At 38.8% G+C, this 27,102-nt stretch overlaps 2 protein-coding genes across 2 annotated transcripts; both read right to left on the reverse strand.

Annotated features, from left to right (window-relative positions):
• Positions 1 to 12,578: 12,578 nt before the first annotated feature.
• On the reverse strand, positions 12,579 to 17,602 carry LOC142150568 (vomeronasal type-2 receptor 26-like). The gene is made up of 4 exons (XM_075205767.1): positions 17,537 to 17,602; positions 16,915 to 17,142; positions 16,656 to 16,779; positions 12,579 to 13,504 (listed from the first exon to the last, which is right to left on the reverse strand). The coding sequence occupies exons 1-4, from the start codon at positions 17,600 to 17,602 to the stop codon at positions 12,579 to 12,581; spliced, it is 1,344 nt and encodes a 447-aa protein (XP_075061868.1).
• Positions 17,603 to 21,135: 3,533 nt separating this feature from the next.
• On the reverse strand, positions 21,136 to 27,102 carry LOC142150569 (extracellular calcium-sensing receptor-like). The gene is made up of 3 exons (XM_075205768.1): positions 26,888 to 27,102; positions 23,408 to 23,699; positions 21,136 to 21,984 (listed from the first exon to the last, which is right to left on the reverse strand). Exons 1-3 carry the CDS (start codon positions 27,100 to 27,102, stop codon positions 21,136 to 21,138), a joined length of 1,356 nt encoding a protein of 451 aa, XP_075061869.1.

Genomic DNA, 27,102 nt, shown 5'->3' on the forward strand with positions numbered 1-27,102 from the left:
CAGTTATTGCATCTGCCTTGGTTGCCATTCCTCCAGTTCCATTACTGGGTTCCACCGATAGGCTTTTAGCCGCATCCTCCCCTTCCTCCTCTTCACCAGGGTGCCACTGATATCTGTTGAGTTGATGTGAGTTTTTCATGCCTAACAAAATTCCTGCAGGACTCCTTTCTTGGTATGTATATCTGTGCTGCTGCTTTCATTCTGCTGTGCCTATCCAATTCCGTGCTTGTCACTGAGTGATCCCACCGCTTGCCACCAAATTTGAGAGTACGTGTGTGAGAGGTCAAGCAAAATGGCCGCTGAACTCCATTTTATTGTTTTTGTACTTTGCAACTTCACCGCTATTGCACCTGCATAAAATAAGTGAAACTGTTTAATATTCTTAGCTGTACCAAAACGAAGTACTTAATCAAGTTTATACCTTATATGTTAGTGATATCCGACACCCTTAGATGCCTCATACTGGACCATCTGTAATGGTGGCAGTCATTTGTCTATATAGCGAGGGAGAGAGAGAGAGTGGGGCCCTGTGTAATTGCTGATTAAACATATTACTAAGATAACTATTAAAGCTAAATACCTTATTATTATCATTTTACTTGTTTGCAATAAAAGATTGATATTTAAATGGACACGACTCTTTAACTTCTTGCAACCTGAAAAAACCTGAAATAGTTTCAACGGAAAAAACGTGGTTCCCAAATCACTCAGCCACAGTATTAGAGGAAAAATAGAAGGATGATTTATTCTGCAGAACAGGATTAAATACTGCATGGCACCCTTAACAATAGCAGGAGCAGCAAGTGAGGAAATCAGTTCAAATAAGTCCAGTGGGATATGTTCCACAGCGAATCTCTGGCAGAACATCACCTCTTGGCCAAAGTCAGTCACGCTTTAGTCCAGCTCTTAGGACTTTTTATCACTTCATAATTCCACCTTGGGAACTGCCTTCCCTGGTGAGTTGCAAAAAGGTGTCGATTGGTGAGCTTCCCACCCTATCCAGCCCCATCCCCTACCTCCCAAAGGTGTCTTTCCCCGGGTGACCCTTGCTGGGTTCGTCTCCTGGCAGTCTGTAGAGCTCACTAGTGGACCATAGGGAGCTGTAACAAAATCTACCTGCTTACACACCAGTGCTGCTTATTTCCTCTGTTTCTGTGTTAGATCAGCACTCATTTAGGTGGTCACATGATTTTGGCTGGGAGGCGGCATATTCAAACCTGCAGTGTATATAAAGCCGAACCTGACACTCTAAAAGTGTCAGAGCAATAGGTTTCCCTACCAAGACTAATTCCCTGTTATGCTTTATTGCTGCTGACCTTGGTTTTCCTTGTGAATCCTTCTTGGAAAGTGTTTCTGCCAAGTGTAACAGTCCTTATTGTTCTGACCTCTCTTTTCGGCTCCTGATTTTGTACTGCATTACTACCTGTGTACCAGATCCCGGCCTGTTATTGGACTTACCTTCTGCATACTGATTTTGTACCTTGATACCGCCAGCGTACCAGTCCTCAGCTAGCTTGCCTACTTTCGGATTTCCCTTTCTCTCCGCTGTGTTACGCCGAGTGACTGTTCACAGGACCGCAACCTGTGTGTTCCCGGTCGCTAAAGTTCATTCTGCGCATAGAGCCTTGTGTCGTTTCTTTGTTGAAGACCGGGGGACCTTTTAGGCTCTGTTCGGCCAACGCTAAACCAGGCTAATACGTATATCCATCACCCGAAGGCTCTCTGCGTTCAGACAACAAGACAATCATTACAGGAGCAGGCAGAAGGAACAATGGTACCTTAATTCCCTCAACTCAACTCCTGAGTATTCTCTGTGGAAGTGGAATTTAACCCCTGAATTTGCAGTCCGGGTATGGATTAGAGTAAGGAGTTGTAACTCTGGTTCCATACACCATGCCCGTTTCTTTACAAGGAGTTTCACAGAACATAGTAGAAATATTATTAATAGATATGAGCTCCATAGTGTCTCTAGACATTAAGCTGTGCTTCAAAATGCAGACCCACAATTCTTTCTGTGATACGAGTGGAACATGTCAAGAGTACTGAGTGGAGGGGGGGGGGGGGGGCGACAGGTATAAAAAATTATGCAAACAGCAAGTATACTGGATGTATCAACTTAATACCATCTATACAGATGGCTTCAATGAATACTTGGAGCTCAATAATATACGGTAATCTTCCGTCATAGCATGTCTCCTCCTCTTTTCCTCCTCTGCCCCTTTTTTCTTTTTATATATTGTTTATGTTTTACTGAATGATGATGCACAATTGTTCTACTGATTAGATTGTTGTTATGATTAGTACATATTATTAGAGATGGTCACTGACCCCCGTGTTTTGGTTTTGGATTCGGTTTTGGATCTGGATTACCGTCGTGTTTTGGTTTTGGTTTTGCAAAACCGCCATTGCGTGTTTTGGTTTTGGTTTTGGTTTTGTTTGGTTTTGTTTTGCTATTTTGTTGGAAAATACATGTTTTTGTGCCTAAAATAACCCAATTTAGTGCTCCAACTGTTTTAGAGATAAGTAATCTAATTGTTGAGGTAATAAATCATCCAAAAAAACTGTTTAATTCTTCGTTGGTAGGCCTTCATTTATTCTACACACAAAACAGATTGTCTTCCTCTCCATCTATGCATATTGGCAATGCAGCCATCGTCTTTGGATGTATATTACACCCTACACTTATAGTTAAATATGTAAAGAAATGGAAAAAGACAGTTTGCTTTCTGTCTCTATAGGCCCCCCTCCACTTTTTTAATAAAACAAAAAATTCAGCCATTATAGACTGTACAATATTAATTGACATGGAGAAAGCCAGTTTGGATTCTGTCTCTCTAGGCCCCCCTCCACTTGTATAAAATACTAATAAATTCAGCCGTTATATACTGTACAATATAAATTGAAATGGACAAAGGCAGTTTGGTATCTGTCTGCATCAGATCCTCTCTCCACTAGGAGTAAAATAGAAAACTATTCAGCCGTTATATAATCTAGAATATAAATAGAAATTGAGAAAGGCAATTTGGTATCTGTCTGCATCATAGTCATCAACATCATCATTAGCGCCCTCGTCGCCTACACAAATCTCCCCCTCATCCTCTTCTAATTCCAAAGTGGCATCCTCAATTTGGGTATCACCGGCTACACTCGGGCTATTAAGGCACACATTAGCAGAATGCTCACGATTAGACATCCCACTGTTGGATGGACTCTCCAGGGATTGTTGTCATTTGTGAATCAGAGCAAATATTCTCCTGTAATGCCTCACTGTTATCTTGCAGCTCGGCTTTGACGCGTAACAGTAGTTGTGCACCAATTGTAGGCTGGGTAACTTTTTGGGATCTGCCACTAATACCCAAAGGTGAAGGCCTCATTCTCTCTTTGCCACTGCGTGTGTAGAATGGCATGCCTGCAATTTTTTTTTTATAGTCACTTAACTTTTGCTCAGTTACACTTCTTTTTCGCTTCAATACAGTAAAAAAATTTTTGGTTTTTGTTTTTTGCACTAATTTGGAAACACTCTGTTGTTTGACATCGCCTTGGCCAGATGACGTACTGGGAACACTAACATCAGGACTGGTGACAGAACCTGGTTGCTCATTCAGATCATATGTGGACTGCTTTGAATCCATTCTGAGCGCAAACCACTGGGGAGTGCTAAAAATTATTTAGTAGATACTGCTGACAGTTATGACTTTTGACAGCCAGAAATATTAATGCACAATTAGGGAGGACACCCCAAAAGCACTGAGGAGTGCTAAAAATTATTTAGTAGATACTGCTGACAGATATGACTTTTGACAGCCAGAAATATTAATGCACAATTAGGGAGGACACCCCAAAAGCACTGAGGAGTGTTAAAAATTATTTAGTAGATACTGCTGACAGATATGACTTTTGACAGCCAGAAATATTAATGCACAATTAGGGAGGACACCCCAAAAGCACTGAGGAGTGCTAAAAATTATTTGGTAGATACTGCTGACAGATATGACTTTTGACAGCCAGAAATATTAATGCACAATTAGGGAGGACACCCCAAAAGCACTGAGGAGTGCTAAAAAATTTTTAGTAGATACTGCTGACAGATATGACTTTTGACAGCCAGAAATATTAATGCACAATTAGGGAGGACACCCCAAAAGCACTGAGGAGTGCTAAAAATTATTTAGTAGATACTGCTGACAGATATGACTTTTGACAGCCAGAAATATTAATGCACAATTAGGGAGGACACCCCAAAAGCGCTGAGGAGTGCTAAAAATTATTTAGTAGATACTGCTGACAGATATGACTTTTGACAGCCAGAAATATTTATGCACAATTATGGGGGACACCCCAAAAGCGCTGGGGAGTGCCAAATATGAAGAAAAAATAATAAACCTCTATCCTCCTCTCTGCACTAGCGATTTTGGTTAGCGCAATTGCAAGAACAATATTGTATTCTCTGTCCCTGCTCTAATTAGCCTATGACTACACCCTGCTCTCTCCCTCTGTCAAATGGCGATGGATTGCTGTGGAGGCGTGTATTTATAAAGTTGAAGTATCGCGAGAACCGAGCCCCGAGATCCAACGACGTCACAATGACGTTCGGCCTCGATTTGGATTCGGAATGGGCGGGAGAGTACCGAGCTGCTCAGCTCGGTACTCGGATACCCAAAGTTCGGGTGGGTTCGGTTCTCGGAGAACCGGACCCGCCCATCTCTACATATTATACTGATTGGTGTGACACTGATGATGCTTATTTAAGAATATCCATTGGCTCTTCAATTAGTTTGTGCCTTTATATATATTATTTGTGTCATGTGCATTTTCTGCAACGCCAATAAACACTGGTGAAGTTGTGTGTTAGATTTATACTATATTTGTTTCCCTTATCCACATATGGATGATTTGGGGGTTTTGCTTTTTTTTTTATAGAGTTTGCTTTTAAGTTTCTTAGCATATGAATATAGCAGATATAACCATTCTAGCCTTGTAGGGGTTTATATGCAAACTTTCATGTGTAGATTGTCTTACACAGTCCACCAATCATTAAGAACTGGTAATTAGTTTTACTACAGCTAATAGATCAATGAATAATGAGTCTACAATATAAATAAGTCCCAGAAAGATTGTGGGGCACTCAGAATTCCCTCTGAAGAAATTACTTTTATGTAAAGAAACGCATCAGGGTATTTTTATTGTGGTCTAGTGAACCCCCTTAACCTTAACATATGCATCTACCTATTTGTGACATTACCATGTTTTAGTAATGACACTAAATAGATGCTTTATGGACACAAACTCTTCTGATGATCACAAGTGGACTTCATGATTGCCACCGTGCTGTGAGCTCCCAATTACGCTAGGCAGGCTGTTATGACTCGTCGGGCTCTCTGTCAGAGATAGCTAGATAGATAGATAGGTAGATAGATAGCTAGTTAGGGATAGGTAGGTAGGTAGTTAGGTAGGTAGGTAGATAGCCACATTTGGGGGTAAATGTATCAAACTGAGAGTTTTCCGGCGGGTTTGAAAAACCAATCAGATTCTAGCTATCATTTATTTAGTACATTCTACAAAATGATAGCTAGAATCTGATTGGTTGCTATAGGCAACATCTCCACTTTTCAAACCCGCCGGAAAACTCTCAGCTTGATACATTTACCCCTTGGTGTTTAGATAGGTATATAGTTCCTAGATAGATTAGATAGATCAGTTTAGGTAGATTAGATAGGCAGATAGATTAGCTAGATAGATTAGATAGGTCTTAGATAGGGTCAGTTAGGTCTGTACTCTGTCAGAAGCTTCCCTCTATCATGCTGTCATTTCTTATGTAATGCCTCACCTGGCTTCTCATTATCACTTGCAGCCTATTGTTTCTGCTCTCCTTAAATAGTCTGCAGGATTACCAGTAATACGTAATACGTTTACTATAGTGTTCTGCTCCCTTGTGTTATCCCTGTTACCTGTTCCTGATGTTTCCTGCCGGTTTAGTGTATCCCCGTGTACCAGACCATTTCCGTTCCTGTCTACTCTTCATTGGATTTCCCTGTGTACCGACTCGGCTCTGCTTTGACTCTTCTTCTGTTTGATATGCCGTGTACCAGACCTCATTCTGTTCCTGACTATTCTACTATCTACTCACCAGTTCCAGTCAGATATCTCCTGGACACCAGTAAAGTCGTGCTCCCAGGCATGGTTCCGGCGTGATCTCCAGCTTCTCTGCTCATCCTAACCTTATACGGTGACGCAGCCACTGCAGCATCTCTACGCTCAGATTTCTACAATCTTCCTCTGGCTCCGGACTCAACCTTGCCACAGTTACTTTTGACTGTTTACATATATCACCGTGTGCCTGTAATTGTAGTTACCTCTGGCAACCGCCTAGGAACTGTTTTCCTCCAATCTCTGGACTCTCACCAGTACTGTGGATTGTAGTTACCCCTGACAACTGCCTGAGAACTGTTTCCCCTAAATCTCCAGACTCTCACCGGTACTGTGGGTTGTAATTACCCTTGGCAACTGCCTACGTTCAGTTTCATATTCTTTACCTATCACGGCAATTTACGTTCCTTTCCGGACAAACACCGGTACAGAAGTTGCTGTGTAGCAGGGGACTTCTCTATCAGCTGTTCCTTTATTTATTCCAGTGGCCACGAGTGATATATCAGTCTTGACACCATCCACTCGGTGTCTCACCTGACTCCCTTCTGCACTTCCTACTCTATCGCCTCTGTAACTCTATTCCTGGATTCTCCCCAGTCAGTGCACATCCCACGATCATCTGTCTGCATGCAGCCAAGTCTGTCCCCACCATTAGGGGCAACAGTGAACACCAGACTTTCGGAGCAGACTCTGGGTTTTGCTGTACTGGCTGGAGAGGTTCCTAACACAGGCAAGTAGAGTGTATATCTACACTTGTCAAAGCCAATCCGCTTTTCCTTATATGTGCGCACAGATTCTGTGCAGCGAATTAAAAATTTTTGAACTTAACAATGGAGTTTGTGATAGAAGTTTACAACTGAACAAATTATTTCATCTGTATTCAAGTAACAGCACACAGGGATCCAAGTGAATTTGCTGGCCTCACAGGTAAGAGCTGCTGGCCGGCTATTCTGAGTAGCCCCAGCTGTCATTTTTGCAGAGCTGTGAGCTGCCAACATTGGGACCATATGTGAATATTGCTTTCACCCATCGAACTATCTGGTTATTTTCATCTACTCATTCTCTCAAATAAGGTCTATAGCTGGGCTCAGTCTACTTCAGTCCTTTAAACCTAATTTACTGTATTACACAGATTTCTCTATATAATATCTCCTTTATCAAGACATTACAACCAGAACATAGATATATATATATATATATATATATATATATATATATATATATATATGAAATAGAATCTTTACTTGTACAATAATGTAATAATTTCAATAACATAATCCTACACACGGTACATAAGAGGATATAAATAACGAAGGAAGGGCGCAAATAGGGGAAGGGTAGAGAAACACAGGGATTGAATCAGTGTATAAATCAAGGGGAAATCAGTCCCAAAGTCAAAAATGGATATAGATCTTCCAGTTCCACCTATATCGATGTCCCAGATGGTGAACTTGCATCAATGTGACCATTTCTATTCCATACAGTATATGAATATTGTGTCCACTTGCTTCAAAAAGCACCACCACGGTGTACTTTTACTCTCCTCTAAACCTGTTTCTTCTCCTTGCCAGAGTGCACATGTGGGAGAGAACAGAGAAAAATCTCATGGTGTTTTATGTTCTCTATTTATTGAGTTAAAACATGGGGTTAAAAACACTCACATTTTCTAAGTTAGAACCGCTCATATAAAGGTATCTTTCAGTCCATACGTTTCCTTGATCTAACGGCAGTCTCCAGCTCCTGTATCCCAGCCACGATCAAACCAGCTGGGCTTCAGATAGCCCGGGGCAAACTCCGCAGCGTCAGAGGGGGCGTGGTCTATTATGTATCGTGTTCCAATAGGAGCCAACGCGTTTCATCACAAAGTTACTTCATCAGGGAGTGTGTGCATTGTTTATAGTCCGTTCTTATATATTAGATTCAAGCCAATAGAATTCCTCTAATATCGATGTCCTCAAATGTAACATATAGGGTATTTTTTACCTTCCTAACATCCTAAACCATTGCAAACTAAAATTGCAAATGAGCTTCAAATTATCATAACAATCACCGTCCAGTTAAAAACACCGTGCACACGGTACATATAATAGCATACTTACCTACTTTCTCCTTGCTTTGTCCGGAAGAGGGGTGTGCCTGGAATGCGCCCAATCGCGTCATTTTGGCCCCGCCTCCGCGATGGAATTGCCACTTTGTAGCGGTGGGGGGGGGGTTGGGCAAAATGACGCGACTCACTACGAATCGCTTCATTTTGGGGTGCCAGGTGTGGGATGCGGGCGATTTGCCAGCTCTCCCGGGAGTCCGTGAGAGTGCCCCGAATTTCGAGAGTCTCTCAGACATTCCGGGAGAGTTGGCAAGTATGTATAATAGATCACATTCTGTGTGTAGGTACAATATCTTATTAATTTTATTCATGAGTCATCACACATTGTCCACTAGTAACATCCAGTAATTTCAATACATACTTTGTGCAAGCAAATACATCCATTTCTATCCATCTGTAAAACAAAGCATTTATTTGCAATCCTCTTACAACACAGAACCTCCAAACAATATCACTTAACTTATCTCATACAAAAGTCTTTCTATTTTATCACACATCTGTTTGTCCAGTCATTACATGCTGTCTTCTCCACACATGTCCCGCAGCCCAGGGGGAAGGGGGGAGGGGACGAGAGCCCACACCAGCAAGACAAACTGCCAAATACAGTCTGCATTAAAATGAACAACCTAAACTTCAATATATATTTACAATATTACACAATACAGTATAAATCTTTATCTAGCATATAGTCACATAGAAGCCACACTATAGGCACACCAAATACAATACTATTCAAGCATGAGGTCTATTGTATTGGCACAATCAAACTCATAAGGTATTACTAATTTCAAACCCTTGAACTGCATCACTTCCTAAGCACACTAACATTTCTCGCAAACCAGAGAATGTTCTAAATAACAAAATCTACCAATGTATTTACAATAACACAGCTACAAAAATTTCTAAAAACCAACGATTATAATTTCAAACATCACATCAATACTAACCAAATGTGATCTGGTCATGAACCAGATATCAACATTCCATACTGTCCCATGTGTGTCAATATAAATTACCATTAAACTACTAACAATATACAGTGTATATTTGACAGATTGGAAAGTTATATTATTGCACGGATACTAGCCATGTGCCGTTCTTCGTAAAGTGATGGTGGAACCTATTGAAAAGAAACTAGATGCCGCAGCAGTACAAGACTGAAAGAGACTCTCGTTCAATGGACTAGCTAAATCAGACTTTTCACCATAACAATTCATTTGGTAACTTTATCATACATTAGAATGTGTTTTTGATATATCCATTTCTGTTGAAAAGAAGCACTAATTTGTTCCTCTCTTTTCTTATTTGGTTTACTATTTCATTGACATATTTTGGGTACGATATGTCATGAGGAATAGTAGCTGCATATTTCATTGGAGCGCCTGTAGAAACTGTTACACTGCATATTGTTTCAGGATTTAGAGTCCTACCTTCCATGTTTCTGCTCTGAGCAACAATCTTCCTACAGTGACTTTCTTCCTTGGGCAGAGTTTTCTCACAACAACCATCAACACAAATGTTCTGGTACCGCAAGTTTGTGTGAGGTTAATATACTGTGGTGACTCCTGGGTATGTAGGGTTAATAAACTGTGGAGACTGGTGTGTGTAATATACTGTGTAAAACTCGAGGATGCATGGGAATAATTTGATGTGGGGACTACAGGAAGCATGGGATTAATTTATTGTGAGGACTCAAGCTTGTGTGGGTTTAATATGCTGTGTGTGTGGGGTCTATATACTGCACAAACACTGATGTCTGTTTGTGAAATTAATATATTGTGGAGACTGGTATATTTGTGTGATTGTTACATTGTGTGTGTGTTTGTTTGTGTGGAGGGTTAATTTTATGTGTTGATAATGCAATGTGAGGATAGTGGGGGCTACTAATGTATTTTGTTGGCTAATAATGTAATGTGAGGTCCCAGTATTATTATTTGATGATGGGGCTACGTGACGGAAATAGACTTATTTATTTAATGTGATTGCAATTGATTTAATGTTGTGGGGAAAAAGGTTTATTTATTAAATGTGCACCAGCATATATCTCCTCACTTGTCTCAAAATATCTCCCAACTCGACAACTCTGTTCTGCACAAGATTTGCGTCTCTCACCAACTCTCATTACATCATCATCAGCTATTTATATAGCGCCACTAATTCCGCAGCGCTGTACAGAGAACTCACTCACATCAGTCCCTGCCCCATTGGAACTTACAGTCTAAATTCCCTAACATAGGGTAGCAAGGCCCTCTTACCTCTCTGTCTCTCTGTATTACGCAGTATTGTCTACTACTATATCTGTCCCCAATTGTAAAGCGATACGGAATTTGCTGGTGCAAATAAATGATGATGATGATGATGAGGAGGAAATGTGAATACTTTTTTAATGCCACAGTTAGTTGTGGCTGAAGGAGGCTTATTTATTAAAAATAAATACTACTGATTTGTTGTTTGGGCTAATTTTCATGGAAATAGGCCTGTTTATTACATGTGAATGATACTTAATGTTGAGCAGGCCGGGGGATGTTGTCCTGTCCTGAACTGTTAGGAACGGTATGTCCAACGCCGTACTGCTCTGCCCATAAAGGGGGACTGTGTGCACCAAACAGTGGTTATTTCAGGTATACAGCTGCCTTTCTACATTGGACAACCACCGAATAGCAACTATTATTATCGCTCTAGATATATACCTGGACCCAGATATATCAAGGTAAGAACACACCTATATATTATCATTTACTGATGGTTTTTTACTTACAGGAGTAGAAAGGATAATTTCTGAAAGCACACGATTGTGGGCCTGTGGTGCAAATGTTGTTTTGTGTTATCATGTGTTATCAGGAGTTCAATTCCCAACCATGGCCTTATCTGTGAGGAGTTTGTATGTTCTCCTCGCTTTTGCGTGGGTTTCCTCTGGGTGCTTCGGTTTCCTCCCACACACCAAAAACATACTGGTAGGTTAATTGGCAGCTATCAAGTTGACCCTAGTCTGTGTGTGTATGTTAGGGAATTTAGACTGTAAGCTCCAATGGGGCAGGGACTGATGTGAATGAGTTCTCTGTACAGCGCTGCGGAATTAGTAGCGCTATATAAATAAATGGTGATGATGATGATCATGTGCCCTTTTTTAAATGAATGAACTTAATGTTTAGAAACACGCATGAATTCTGCTAATGAAAATGACAGCATGACAGTACAGAATTTAGCATATTTTGATGGGAGGAGCCTAAAGTTACATGCGCATGCAAAAAATAACCTTTTGTGGAAAAGATATTAAAATTACAGCTAACATGAGAAAAGGATCATTTATGGGGCATTGCCTGGTTTGTGGGACGCAGAGTTGGACGCAAAGCATTTTTTCTGGTGTGAAAATGGAGAAGGAGGAGGTTGGCGTGTTTTAGTCACTACATAGATTTGTTATTCATCCTCTGGTGTTGGTACACAGTAGGCCCCTTGGACTATCCCCCAGAGCTCAAAGTTGCCAGCCAGCCCCTGCTCATGGTCTCTGTACTCAAATAGTATTGATGACTGTAATAGGATATTGTAACATAACACTACTAATAAAGATGCACAATATGCTATTGATACATTAGGCCATATCTCCACTAACAGGAGTGCATTAAACATGTTATTATACCTAATACTTGCAAACTTTTTTTTCTTCCCTTCTGGGAAATTCCGAGGGGAGATGGGGTGTGAGGACAGAGGGGGCAGGGTGCATCATTTTGGCCCTGATCCTGCAATGCAATCACATAATTTTACTGCAGGGAGCAGGGCCAAAATAACATGATTCACCGGGAATCGCCTCATGGAGGTTCCCATCCTGCCCTGTACACTAGGAAGTGGGCAGGATGTGGGAAAATGACTGCTCTAAAGGAATTCGGAAGTCTCCCAAAAAATGTGGGAGAGTGGACAAGTATGTTATACATTCATTACCTCTGTACTCTTGATAGGAGCACATTTCTACTTGCACTATTTAGTCCATTGTCTTTACCACTTTAATATCATACACCCCTTGCATAGAAAGCCCACACTAGTATATATTTATATTTATATAGAACTGTTAGCGGGAGTGAGCAGGAGCCAGCAGAGGGGCACCACGTGTAATCCATTCCAGCTGGCCCATGTAAATTTATTACGAAAACTTTTGGGATTGGGTATAACATCTGACAGTCTACCCAAAACAGATTTTTTTTTTTAGTTTTGAGTGGAATCATTCTTTAATGCACTTTGGTTCACGGGTTTATTCAACTATCCAAATCAGTCAACATTAAAAACATTTTGAAACATACTGATTAGATTCAGTCACAATAATATTTTATAGTTCTCATTTCTTAGTATTCTCATTAGAATTTCTGTCTTTTCTCATGATATGTGCTTTAGAGTTCAGCTGTGGTCTGAATAATATTATGAAGCATTTTGGTAGAAACATACAAATCACCAACGCCCAACTGGATGCCAGGATGGCAAAGATTTCCATGGCCACGCTATATTTGCCCTGTGCACTGAGGGAGGCTGGAATAAAAGACACCCAGACACTGATGAAGGCCAACATGCTGAAAGTAATAAACTGGGCTTCATTAAAGCTGTCAGGAAGTCTTCGAGCCAGGAAAGCAACAATGAAACTAATGGTGGCCAGAAGAAACAGATAACCTAGCATGGTCCAGAAAGCTATTTGTGAACCCTCATTGCATTCAACCATGATGAATATGGATTGAGTTTGTGTGCTGTATTGTGGGAATGGAGGAGCGACGGATAGCCAAATGACACACAACAGAAATTGTAACAGGAATCCAATAAAAATGATCACATAGGGCACTCGACGAGTTGTCCATTTCTTCAGACTGTAGCCTGGTTTAGTTGCCATAAATGCTAAAACCACCATGATGGTTTTGGCTAAAATGCAGGAGATGCAAACAGCAAAAACAATTCCAAATAGAGTCTGACGGAGCAAACATTTCTCAGGTTGGGGGTAACCGATAAAAGCTAAAGAGCAGAGGAAACAGAAGGATAGAGACAACAGGAGAAGACAACTTAGTGAATAATTGTTGGCTTTCACCACTGGACTTGATTTATGCCTAATGAAAAGTTGCAATATGAAATCAGGAGCCAAAGAAGATATGATGCTGATAGCAACCAAAGATGTTCCCAGTGGATCTTCATAAGACAGGTACAGCATATCTTTATGGAGACATCTGGATTTCTGGATATTTGGCCTCTGATCCCATGGACATTTGAAGCAATTTAAAGAGTCTGTAATAAGAATAATAAGATTGAGATGGTTAATATGATGTTCACTGTTGAGCACTCGGATGAAGAATCACCTTAAACAGAACTTGATATTGGAGAAGGTGAGTTTTGCTCCGTCCCTACATTCCCAGCTTGATAATGTACAAAACATTTCTAAATCTTAGTAACATAAGCAGCAGTACCATGATCTGATGCCACATTCTAATTGCTTACATAAATATCAACACATTATTTCCATGCTTGTAAAGATACTCAAATCATTGTGAAAATTCTTTGCAAATTGATTGAAGCTTGTTCAAGTAGACTTAAGCCTGTTTGAGTAGATTTGAGACTGTCTAAACAGGTTTGAATGTGTTTAAAAGATTCATAGATGTTTGAAAGGTCTTGTAGAACATCATCGATTTCTGATTTTCAGTCCTAGGAGACTGGTCAAACTGTGAATGAACAAGCCCCCAATGACTAATAAACCATAAACCAGAAGGAACTAGCCTGTTATGTTTAAATGTTTAACTTGCTTGAAAAAAATATTATAATTATTATTATTATTATTATTATTATTATTATTATTATTATTATTATTATCATTATTATTATCTTTTATTTATAATGAGCCACAAAAGGTTTGCAGCAGGACACATTACATCTATAGTAGTATAAAATAAATAGTGATGATCCATAACACATTGCATAATACATAAAAAAACAAAATAATACAACTATCAGACATCTACTGATTTAACAAATAATACACAGATAACTTGGTAATGTAATCAATCTATTTTGCGGAACAGTGAGTGAGAGTGATGGAAATGTCCAATGTGAAATAGGCCTCTGCTCAAGAAAACAGGGCTAGGTAATCAGGCCTAGAGGTGCAGAGGGTGGTAGAATAGTAGAAGGAGAAGACGAAGAAAGAGGGTCCCGCTCGTGAGAGCTTACATCTGTAAGGGAAGGAGAAGCCATAAAGATGGTGGTTTAAATTTGGGGAGTCGAGGTGATAGTCGAATAAAAGGAGTTAGGAGGAAGGCTGATAGGCTTTAAGTAAGAAATCATTATTAAGGGCACGCTTGAAGCGTTTGACAGTAGAGGCTAACCTGAGAGGGTGGCACCAAATTGGTGTGGTAGCAGGGACAAAAAGTTAGGTTAAGGGCTGATAGGATTGAATAAAGAAATGAGTTTACGCTACACACTTTCTCCCCAATAATCACTATAATTTATTTTTCTTGGTCCAATTTAGTCGAAGGACCATTTGTGCTTTAACCCAGCATATAAATGTTCTTATGCTCAATCTTTCCTTTTCTTTAATTCATCAAGATAAAACAAAAATCCTAGAAATTTCCGTATACTTTCAGAACATGATAAGCTCACATTAGATGTGGTAAAGCAGCCTGCCAATCAGATATTTATGAATCACTTAATTTGCTTTAACCAATCCACATATATATGATTGGTTTGCAGCTTCCACCAATTAGTTAACCCAGAAATAGTGGAAACCAATTTGGCTTCTTCAACCAATCAGAAGTTAGTCTTTCTGACTTTTGCTATTTTGCTACAGACTGTGTGGATGTAATATTTTTTATATATTATTATTATTATTATTATTATTATTATTATTATTATTATTATTATAGACATACATAATACATTATAAAATACAGTAGTAAACAAAACATAATTGTACAAAGACCAGATATCTACTAAATTCCAGATTACCCATAAATAACTTGGCACTGTAGATCAAGCTATCTACAAAATAGTGAGTAAGGTAATTGCAAATGTGAAGTAGGCATGGGCTCAAGAAAACAGGGCTAGGGAAGCAGGCCTAGAGGTACAGATGGTGATGAAATAGATAAGGGAGAACATGAAGAACATGAGGAAAGAGGGCCCTGCTCATGATAGCTTACTTGCTGAAGGCAAATGTAAGACAGAAATATGATGGCACCTAACAGCATTGGTAGGAGGAGCAAAAGAGTTAGGAAGAAAGCTGATAGGCTTGACAAATAAAAGAGTTTTAAGGGCACACTTGAACCTTGAAGGGCAGAGGCTAAACGACAGTGTGGGATGTAGTTACACAGGTGAGGATCAGCCCATTCAAAGTCTTGTAGGTGGGAGTGGGATGAGGTAATCAGTGGGATAGTGAGGCAGGGTCATTAACAGAGTATATAGGTGGAAATGATTGTGGGTGTAAATGAGGTTGGAGATTAATGGGGGAGGGTATTGGCTAAGCACTTTATAGGTGATGGTGAGAAGATTAAATATAAATCTGTAGAAAACAGGGATCAGTGAAGCAACTGGTAGAAGTAGCAGAAAGAGAGTGGCGAGAGTGAGAAATATGGCAAGCTGCGGCATTGTGGATATACTGAAGCAGATAAAGGAGGGAGTTGGTTAGGCTGGAGCGGGGATATTACAGTATTAATGGCAAGAGATTACAACAGAGTAAATAAGAGTTTTGGTAACTTCCATAGTGAGAAAGGTTGGATCTTGGATAAGAAGGAATCGAAGACCATTAGGCAGTAAACTTGAGGGGCACAGAAAAGGGCAGTGTTATCAACTGAAAGAGAGAGGGTGTGGGGGTAATATCCCTTGTAATAAATGCATAGTATCCCATTAAAAGAAAAAGGTTAAAATTAAAATTTTTGCCCTATTTCTATTTTTTTACATGGGATTTTGCAAGAAGATGAGGATGGAGAATAAGTATGTTGCTCTAGTTGAAGAGTTGATTGAAGCACAGTTGAATTCTCTAACCCCTCCTTCCACTCTCTCCCCTGATAGCACCACCATAATTTTAAACTTTGTGTTGGAATGTTTCAGAGAACAAGATCTCACCATTTTCTCTCTTGAACACTTATTGTGTTGATCTTTATATGAAAAACTGTTTTAATTCTTCCTTCATGTCTATAAATCATTCAGGACATCCTGTCAACTGCTCAAGTGTCACATGAGAGTCTGTAAGAGTGCACCATTGCCACAAAGCGAAACAAGGTTAAGATCTTAATTTAAATAGACATCCACCCTTAATGGAGATTTTTGAAAATCTGCAGTTTAGTGCCAGTCTGCATAATTACATTTTCTTACAAAAATTCAGTTATTACTCTTTCATTTTCAGGACACAGTGCTTTACTGGAACAGTGCCATTTTAGATGTGGAATTTACTTACCTGATCTGTTATTGATCTCTCCAGGAGGACAAGGGACACATTCAAAACAGCAGACAGGTTCTCCTCTTTTTGCTGTTTTCCAGAAACCAGGGGGGCAACTCTCACTGCAAATTGAGAGAGGGACCTGGAAAATTGTACGCTCATTAGTCAGATAGATAGTCAATTAGTTAGATCTATTCTCATATGTTCTCCTTATTTTACTAATGGTGTCCTGGGTTTCATCTATCTTAACGCTGCTGTATAACTATAATAGCCCTACCTGATGGTTTTCAGTAGCCCACAACAACAAACTTGTGTTTATGGCAAAAACTTCCCCAGGAGATGCTGCAGTGTCATAGCTGCCAACCTTGACCTGCCGTATGGTGCCTTCGTGGGTCAGCTGCCAGTTCACAATGTCATAGACTGCAGGTGGGTCTCCACTCTCATCAAAGTAGAGTTCTCTTCCACTGCTCAGCTGCACCCTGACCTTTTTCATATAGTGCAGGAGCTGTTTGATGGAAATTAGAAAGAAAACAGTTTGTTATAAGAAAGTTCATAAAGATACCTGTAGTTTTCAGTATACATATATATGTGGCAGCAAAGATGCCTATTTGCCACAGCTCTCCTGCATAGGGACAGGTGAGGGAAAGCTGCATACAGAGTTAATTCCCACACGGTCTTTCCCATAGCACACAAACACCCAGGCGTACCATATGCGTGTTATTGATTTATATATATATATATATATATATATATATATATATATATATACATCTATATATATCTATCTATACATATGGATAGATATACATATATATAGATATATGTGTGTGTATATATATATATATATATATATATATATATATATATATATACATATATGCATTGAAACAAACACAAACTTCTTGTAGCACTTCTAACGCCTTCAAAATCCACTTGTATATAAGAGGAGGTTTGTCTGCTTGCATGTCGAATATCTTCGACACCCCTGCACCGATAGGGATGAAACCAACAAAAGATTCTCCAGTTGGATCCTGGCCAGGTTTTAGAGGGGTTAGGGTCCCAGTCAGACTTCCCTTTGGTGAATGCTGGTCTTGAACTCTGACCCAAGGAGCCTTTTCTGGGCCTTCCACTGTATGGAGTTATTTAGTTTGTCTGTCCGGTTATGCCTTCATATACCCTTGCACCTATTGAGATGAAACCAACATAAGTTGTTCCAGTTTATTCCTGGCCAGGTTGTAGGGGGATTAGGGTATTGGTCGGATCTCCCGTTGGTGTATGCTGGGCAGAATTTTGACCCAGAGAGCCTGTTCTGGATCTTCCACTGGATGGATTTGGACAAAAACTTCACTGACTGGTAATATTGCATCTCAGAAGAAATACTAGGGAGTTAAGGTCCTGGACAGAACTCCCGTTGGTGTACACTGGCTACAACTTTGACCCGATGACCCTGTTCTGGACCGTCCACTGGATTTGTTTTTTTGTCTGTTCTGTTATGCATTCTGTGAAGATACCTGATCTTCTTGCACAATTCTACCCACTTCACTCTGGCTGGCCACCCACGGGTGCCTTCCTATGCAAGGGAAGCTTACCAAGTATCTTCTAAGATTCCTATTAATCATTTGGACAAATGCAGTTAGGAAGTAAAACAATACATTTATTGTAACAAAAACAATTACTAGAATATTATGTACACTCAGGAAATAAATACCAGGCAGGTTCACCACATCATCTGTCCCTTACACCACTAGCTTAAGGAGTTACAGTCACCTGGCTGTTTAGACTTGACGATCAATGGATCTGCCGATGTATTTCACTCGTAGAGCCACCAGCCACCCTCCAGCTTCCAGCCATCAATTTCCAGAATGAACATCACCTCCCCGCCTGGAGTGGCTCCTTATAGCTAGGATCAAATTTTCACAGTGTTTTCCCCTCCCTGAGCACACCCCTGGGTCTCTCCTTGTTAATCATTGGTGATTCCTGGACTAGGGGTTTGGAAAGGGGAATGGAGATGAGTGGTACTTCCACAGAAACTCCCCTGCTAGATTGTAGACCAAAAGTCTGGACTAGTCTTGTGATAACAATGGATACTAAGTAGCCTTCCATCCCACCAGTATCTTGCAACCTGATCCCTACCCATAACCCACCTGGCTTCACTTTAAGGACAATGAATAACAACTTCACTGCCATATCAACAATATACAATAAACAATATATATATTTACAATTAGCTACAATGTCCTCTTATCCACATGTAAATAGACACTGCAGTTGTACTCTGTTGAGCTCGGGAACAAAAGCAAGGGCTATAAAATGTACATGCTATAATCCACAATTTTGTGATAAAGGATGGACAGACTGGTTGGGGTGTTATCAAACTCGATTCGTCAAACATTCAGACACCCCTTCACCAATTGGGATGAAATCAAACGTGAGGTGGTCCAGTTGGATCTTGGCCAGGTTTTAGGGGAGATTAGGGTCCCGTCGTACACTGGGCAGAACATTGCCCCGGGGAGCCTGTTCTGGGCCTTTCACTGGATAGATTTGGATGACATTTAATACAAAAACATAAACGACACTGGGTAGCCACCTCACGGGTGTGTGGGAAGAGCTGCTAAGCTGCTAATAATTTTTTTAAATTCTGACAGTGACATTGATAACTTAATAACTTGCAGATTTAATCCTGGGCAAAGCCGACTATTTCAGCCAGTATATATATATATATATATATATATATATATATATATATATATACGTATATATCAAGTAAGAGTGGTAAGAATGAAAGAGAGCGCTTCCGCTTCCACAGTGCATTAACAAAATCTTTTATTAATAATATCATATAAAAGTGTTGCACATACCAGAAGTCCCCAGATTGTAGGCATATACATCAAAACACAGAAATACTCCTATTAACCAATTTAGAGTGGACCTCACAACAGGTGATTTTCATCCAAACCCTCTATATGATTGTATCAGTAAAAGATTTTGTTAAAGCACTATGGAAGCGCCACTTCATTCTTACTTTATAGATTTTACATTTGCCAGTAGAGACCGAGTCAGAAAGAGGAGGACGCGTGAACAAACATCTGCTGGTGCGAGAGACACAGTGAGAAGAATAGAACCATTACATATTATGTCTACACATTTTTAATGCTATTTGATGAACTCTATGTTGTAAGGACTTCTCCCTGTGGGCACTGCTTACTTGGGTTTGTTTAATATATATATATATATATATATATATATATATATATATATATATATATATATATATATATTAAACATATATAATGAGTTCATTTCCCATCCATGACCTTATCTGTGTGGAGTTTGTATGTTCTCCCTGTGTCTGCGTGGGTTTCCTCCGGGTGCTCCAGTTTCCTCCCACACTCCAAAAACATACTAAGAGGTTAATTGGCTGCTGTCAAAATTGACCCTAGTCTGTCTCTCTCTGTCTGTATGTGTGTGTACATTAGGGAATTTAGACTGTAAGCTCCAATGGGGCAGGGACTGATGTGAATGAGTTCTCTGTACAGCGCTGCGGAATCAGTGGCGCTATATAAATAAATGGTGATGATGATGATGACGATGATGATGAATGTCAGGGGTTAGAGCAGGAGACTGGTTTGTGCTCTGTACAGATTTCTCTAATCCCTGGACAGGAGAGGTCAGACAGCAGCAGGATCTCACAAGATGTATTATACACACTAATATATATATATATATATATATATATATATATATATATATATATATATATATATAAATATATATATATATATATATATATATATATATATATATATATATATATATATATAAATATATATATATATATATATATATATATATAAATATATATATATATATATATTTATATATATATATATATATATATATATATATATATATATTTACATACATACATATATACATATATTAAAGTTGCTCTCTATCAGAAAAAGTTAAACTAACAAATTACTTTTACAAAGATGGTTGCATAGATGGATAGTGCAGTACTTGATGTATAGTATATGATGCCATATCTTGTACTTTATGTCTTGTATTATGCTAAAAAGTATGAATGATTATGTTTCACGGTGTACTGTGTACACTAGAATGTAATGTATTGTATGTTTTTTGTACCTTTATACAAATAGAGATACATTTTCAATAAAAAGAAATTACTTTTACTAAGATAAGCACCACCCTTATCATTTTATCATAATATTCAAGTACAATTAAATATATAGCAATGATTTTATGTATTACATATATGTATTAATTGTTCAAACTCAGAAAACATCACTATAAGCATGAACTCTACTAATGCTACCGAAATGTTTTTCAAATACCACTAATATTTAAACTTAAGCTATACATGCAGATATTGTAATGTTATCATGAAATTAGTGGATATAGTGCAAATGTTATAACCATAAATGTAGATTTCTGTGTGTATTACAGGAGAAGATACATCGCTAATCTACTAACAACTTTACAAGTGTTGAATTACCTGCCAGGGCTTGAACTGATAAATGTCTGCACAGTGGTTATATGCCAATGAACCTTCTACCACTCTACAGTTATTCATATCCTCCAAAGCTTTGGCCACGACATGAACAGCGGTATAGACACTGTAAGTGGTTCTTAAGTTGGAGACATCAGTGAAACTGTTGTAGATGCTTTCTAGATTCTCCTGTCCTGTGCACTCCTTTATTCCAGTATCCAAGAAACCCGTGGAGTTTTTCTTTTGTGGAAAATTACAGCTAAAAGCTTGTTCCCAAAATATTGTTATCCAATCCCCTCCCAAGGACAGGGATGGTTGGATTCTGTTTAGAAACCTGCTGAAACCTGGAATAATTCCACTGTAAAATGCTAAACCAATTGTGCCATTCAGAAGCTCTGAAAATTTTCCGAAGGAGTATAGACTAGTTGTGGCCCAACCTTCACTGGCAACAAATGTTATGTTTGTGATATTCTGCCTCCGCATCTCATCTAGAAGTGGAATCAGTTCAACATCCATTGAGAAGACAACTATAACCTTGGCAGATGAAAGTCTAATGATCTTGACGATGTGTGGAGCATTGTGATCTGGTAGATTACTCATAATGTTTTCATTGAAAGCCACACATGCTCCACCCTTAATTAACTCTTGTCTGACCATCTGCATTCCTTGTTGACCATAATCATTATTCAAAGCTAGTAGCCCAACCCAAGTCCAACCAAAGTACAGCACCAGTTTGGCTAATCCCAGAGACTGGATGGCATCACTGGGAACTGTCCTGAAGAAAGAGGGGAACTTTTTGCGATCACTTAGTAGACTGCTTGTCGAATAATGGCTGATCTGTTAAAGACAGACAACAGATTTCTATCATAAAATATTTTTCTACTTCTTATGTTAGTCTAGATTTAACTGAATAATTATTATAGCCAGCTGTGGAACTTCCAACATATAGGTGTATTTGTTCTGAAATAATTTAAAACACTTTAATTGAATACAGATGGACCTTAATGAATCATTAAAAATGTATTGCTCAAATTTTTATCTAGGTATGTCTTAGTAAAGTATATGTATACCTATGCAAGCAACTATTGTCTGTTTTGTATTAGCACCTAATTGGACAATAGATTAAGAGATGATTTCCTTTTTAACGATATTGAGAACTTTGTGTTATTCAGTTGTAAGAATTCTGGAAATAAATCAATTTTAATTTCTGAAATAAAACAAATAATGGGTGAAAAATACCAATGGAGATTAATACATTTTATAACCTTTGCATGTGAACGGTGGACAAATAAGTGTATTTGCTTAAACAATAAATGCACCACAATAATATTTTTGGCATTGTGAATGAGTCAGCAGAAAATCCAGATAGCAGTTTGCAATTTACAAGCACCAAAAATAATTTGTCCAAATTTTCATTCTTTAGTTGAATTTGTTCCAGCTCTAAATTAGAAACACTAAGGGCTAGATTTACTAAGCTGCGGGTTTGAAAAAGTGGGGATGTTGCCTATAGCAACCAATCAGATTCTAGCTTTCATTTATTTAGTACCTTCTACAAAATGACAGGTAGAATCTGATTGGTTGCTATAGGCAACATCCCCACTTTTTCAAACCCGCAGCTTAGTAAATCTAGCCCTAAATCTGTGTTATCATATGCTATATCCATTATAGACATCATATATTCATTGTAGAATGAATCCAAGACACAAGTATTTATAGGGATTGCATTGTGTATTACTTTAAATAAAATATCCTACTCTCTGTATAATAATTCACTGAACCATAGTAGTCAATCAGCAATTGCAAGTTATGTAATTAAATCAATAATCGGATTGGTTGCTTTGGTCTTGTGCAAATTCACATTCAAATGCAATATAATTAAATAAATCCACAAAACAGACTATGAACACAAATTTAATCAGTAGAGGAGAAGCCTATGTATCCCTCTCTCTCTATTTTATTGGCTCATATCAGAATAATAGATTCATTAATTTAAGGTTAAAAGAGGTGGGCTTAGTTATTCAAAGAAAGAATTTGTAGCAGAATGGCTTCTTTTTTTTTAACACAGAACAAGTGAAAGTATTACAATAATTTGGAAGCATCATAGTCATTCTCGTCCTGATAGTGTCTTTTAAAGGTATATAGATTTAATAATGATAATATATATCAATGTATTTATTTTCACTAAACAGTTATTTATATTTTTGAGTGACTGCGTGGTTAAATGCATCATATCTGCTACATATTCCTGAAAACAACTTACCTGAGGGTATCTGTAGAGGCCAAGAATGTGAGCCAGGAGGATTGAGTGAGTGGAGATCGCAAGTCCAATAACTGCAGCAAGAGGTACATCTGGAAGACATCGGTAGTTGGGAATGGCTGTGTGGGATCCAGTCAGGACTTGCAAAGAACTCTCCAAATCCAGATGGAGCGCAACACATGAATCATAGGCTTGGAAGCCCAGTGTCACATTCGGAAGAATATTGGGATCTTTGTTAATCTCCTCCATGGCAAATCTCATTGCTTGGAGTTGTTGATAGCTCTCAAAGTGGAAACTGACGTGTAAAGTAAAATGTAACAATATTAAACACTATATAATAATATTAATAATAGAATGTATTCAGTTATCATTTGTGCTTTTTAAACAGTACAGTGTCCACAGATTTAAGAAGAACCCAATCACCAGGAACATAATACAGTAAAACTCCCTCTACCAGCTAGCACAATGGCAAAGTACAGTCCCTAGGATACCTTACAATATGTGAGAGAAGGCTAAGAGTCCCTCAAACTACAATTCTCTATCTTTGGTGTTTTCCCACACTGGCCACTGGTGATTGGCTGGTAGTGAGGGCGAGTTCCAGGGACTCTCATCTTTGGTAATTTGGACTACACCAGCTCAGGAAAGAAGAAAACATTTCCATTTCTAATCATAAATGACTATATTATTGACAGTTAACATTAATTTATTAATATTTTTTTTTCTGTGCGTTCTTAAGAGATTTCATATTCCACATGTGTATATTACGCATCCTGCAGTGTCTGGTCTAGTACAGCAGAGTGAACTACACCCCTAGTCAACACCACACATTTCTTGAGATCCGTTCCTTGCTGACTCCGGGAGTAGCAGAGCCGATTTATGTGCCATTGAAAACAACTGCATAATGCGCTCAGTATGTGTGCCTTAATGACTCGGGCCCATAATGTATAAACATGATTCAAAACTACTTATTGGCACAGAAATGATTAATCAACAGTACATTTCCTGTATATGTTTAGGAAGCACTGTGACAATGCCTAGCTGATACGTTGAAGTGTACCAGCCTTGTCTTGATTATTTCAGCATTTCATAATACACACATTGGTTGGCATCATAGGTTTTGACAGGTAACACTTTGAAAGTAAACATTGTGTCACATGACTTTGATACAAACATATATGGAGATACAAATGATAATTACATACAAAAGGTTATGAAGAATTCCACTCTAATAAACCTGCTAGATGTGTTCAACCAACTAAAACATCCATCATGGATTGACAGTGTCCAGATCTAACAAACCACAGTGAACATCTCTGTTTACTCCTGGACCTCTTAAACATGTTCTTAAAGACTGACTTTGTCACTATTTTACTCCTTTCAACCCTGCTTGCAGCGCCAAAGTTAAGTTCCCAGTTGTAGTCTTACCAGTATCACTAATATATAAGGTATAGACATGATTCAAAACTTCTTGTTGGCACAGCTATAATTAATCAACAGTACATATCCTGTATGTGTGCACTAAGCACTGGGACAATACCTATCTGATGTATTGACATGTCCTAGCCTTGCCTTGGTTACTTCAGCATTTCATAATGCACATATAAAAGTACAAGAACAATAAAATGGAGTTCAGCTGCGGTTTTGCTTTGCCTGTCACATTACCACAAATCACTTTGCTTTATACTAATGTGTTTACATGTTACCCAAAAGCACTTTAAGGTTGATTTCTTCTCTTCACTCGTGAGAGATGTCTGTAGTTTACCCATATTTGCATGGATGCTGGAAATTCTGAAGAGACATACTGTGTAAAAGTCTAAACATCATAGAGTTGCCCACCTTTATACCACTTTAGAACCACCCCTTTCATTACATAAAAAGGTCAACTTTCAGTTTCCTGTAAAATGCTGCTTAGTTTATCCACAGTCATCGCTTAAATTAATTATGAGAGCAAGTGAACATAAGGAGCTTACTCCAGTTATTTCTTCTAGCTGCACTATGTTAGTAGATTGTACAAGTCAGAAAGAAGCAAGGATCTCAAATCACTTAATTCACACTAATGTCAAGGGTTTACACTGGGAGAGTGGTTTGAACTGTGTACAGTGCTTTCTTCAAAAGACAGGACAGGTCACACAGAAGCAGGTATCTCACACAAGTCACTACACAGTAACGTTATGGGTGAGAGCAGGGAGACTGGCTTGTGATCTGTAAGTTCCCTATCTCCCCCTGTACTGGGTCAGTAGACAGGAAATGTCACACAGCAGCAGAGATCTCTCACCACTTACTACAAACTAATGTAGCGATGTGGTTAGCACTTCTGCCTCATAGCGCTGGGGTCATGAGTTCAATTCCCGACCATGGCTTTATCTGTGTGGTGTTTGTGTGGGTTTCCTCCGTGTGCTCTGGTTTCCTCCCACACTCCAAAAAAAAACCATACTAGTATGTTAATTGGCTGCTATCAAAAATTGATCCTAGTCTCTCTGTCTATCTGTGTGTGTATGTTAGGGAATTTAGACTGTAAGCTCCAATGGGGCAGGGACTGATGTGAATGAGTTCTCTGTACAGCGCTGTGGAATCAGTGGCGCTATATAAATAAATGATGATGATGAATGTCAGGGGTTAGAGCAGGAGACTGGTTTGTGCTCTGTACAGATCTCTCTAATCCCTGGACAGGAGAGTTTAGACAGCAGCAGGATCTCACAAGATGTATTATACACACTAATATCAGTGGTTGGAATAGGGAGACTGGTGTGCGCTCTGTACAGTCCTCTCTCCTCCCTGCACTGTGTCAGTAGCCAGGACAGATCACACAGCAGCAGGGATCTCACACCAATTTCTGAAGTATAGTAGACACAATACTTCCTTAAGCGTAGTAGATACACCAGTTTCTGAAGTGGACAGTAATGTCAGTGACTGGAAAAATGAGACTGTTTATTACTTTTCTGTGCATTGTATTCCTACCAAGTTATCTGAAACTATTATATGAGAAATTAAAGCAATTCCTAAACCAAATTTGTATGGATAAAACAAATGTAATTCTGCAGCCAAATACATAATAAAGCAAAGATTCAATTGAACAGTGTTGATATCTGCAATTCAAAATACTAACAAACAACATTTTACAGAACAATGTAATGCTGTAAATGTTAATGCAGTTTAATAGCTGTAGATGCCGTTAGTTTATTGGCTTGGCCATGCCCTTGTGATTAAACTAAATACATTGTTTTTCCTATAAACAGTTCAATGTTTTCTGGGTACAACTGTACTCAATGCAAACAACTCAAGGTATCTGTATTGTAATCCATGGTAACATACACAGATTCACAACAAATAATCACAGAATGAAGTCCTAACAAAGCTACATAAAGTAACAAATATATAAGGAATCAAAAAATGATTTGTGAGTAATAAATGCAGGAACAGCATTATACATACAATACCATTTTTAGACCTAGATAAATCCATTGAAAGATAACTCTCACTTACCTTGAACAGGTGATCTTGGGTGGTCTCTCCTTGAAGTGGGTAAGGCGATAAGAACTGGCAAAGTGAATAGGTAACACAACTCCTAGCATTATATCCCCGGGCTGCAGGACTTCCTGAAGCTCTGAGGTGTCCAATCTGCACTGTTGTCCTTTGCAGTACAGAATGAGGTGTGTCAGTGTGAGGTGACATAGTACTCTGTAGATACTGACCACCAT

Source organism: Mixophyes fleayi, chromosome 4 (genome assembly GCF_038048845.1).
Source record: "Mixophyes fleayi isolate aMixFle1 chromosome 4, aMixFle1.hap1, whole genome shotgun sequence".
In the NCBI taxonomy this organism is placed as follows: Eukaryota; Metazoa; Chordata; class Amphibia; order Anura; family Limnodynastidae; genus Mixophyes; species Mixophyes fleayi.

Bases quoted from the DNA above. Each gene is read 5' to 3' on its own strand.
- LOC142150568 (XM_075205767.1), bottom strand. From the start codon at position 17,602: ATGCAAGCAGACAAACCTCCTCTTATATACAAGTGGATTTTGAAGGCG. The intron at 17,143-17,536 runs GTTTGTGTTTGT...TCCATCAAACAG, and splicing joins CGTTAGAAGTGCTACAAGAA to CTCCTGCACTATATGAAAAA. The intron at 16,780-16,914 runs GTAGGGCTATTA...ACAATTTTCCAG, and splicing joins GGGCTACTGAAAACCATCAG to GTCCCTCTCTCAATTTGCAG.
- LOC142150569 (XM_075205768.1), bottom strand. From the start codon at position 27,102: ATGGTGGTCAGTATCTACAGAGTACTATGTCACCTCACACTGACACAC. The intron at 23,700-26,887 runs GTAAGTGAGAGT...TTTACACGTCAG, and splicing joins CCCAAGATCACCTGTTCAAG to TTTCCACTTTGAGAGCTATC. The intron at 21,985-23,407 runs GTAAGTTGTTTT...TGTCTTTAACAG, and splicing joins GCCTCTACAGATACCCTCAG to ATCAGCCATTATTCGACAAG.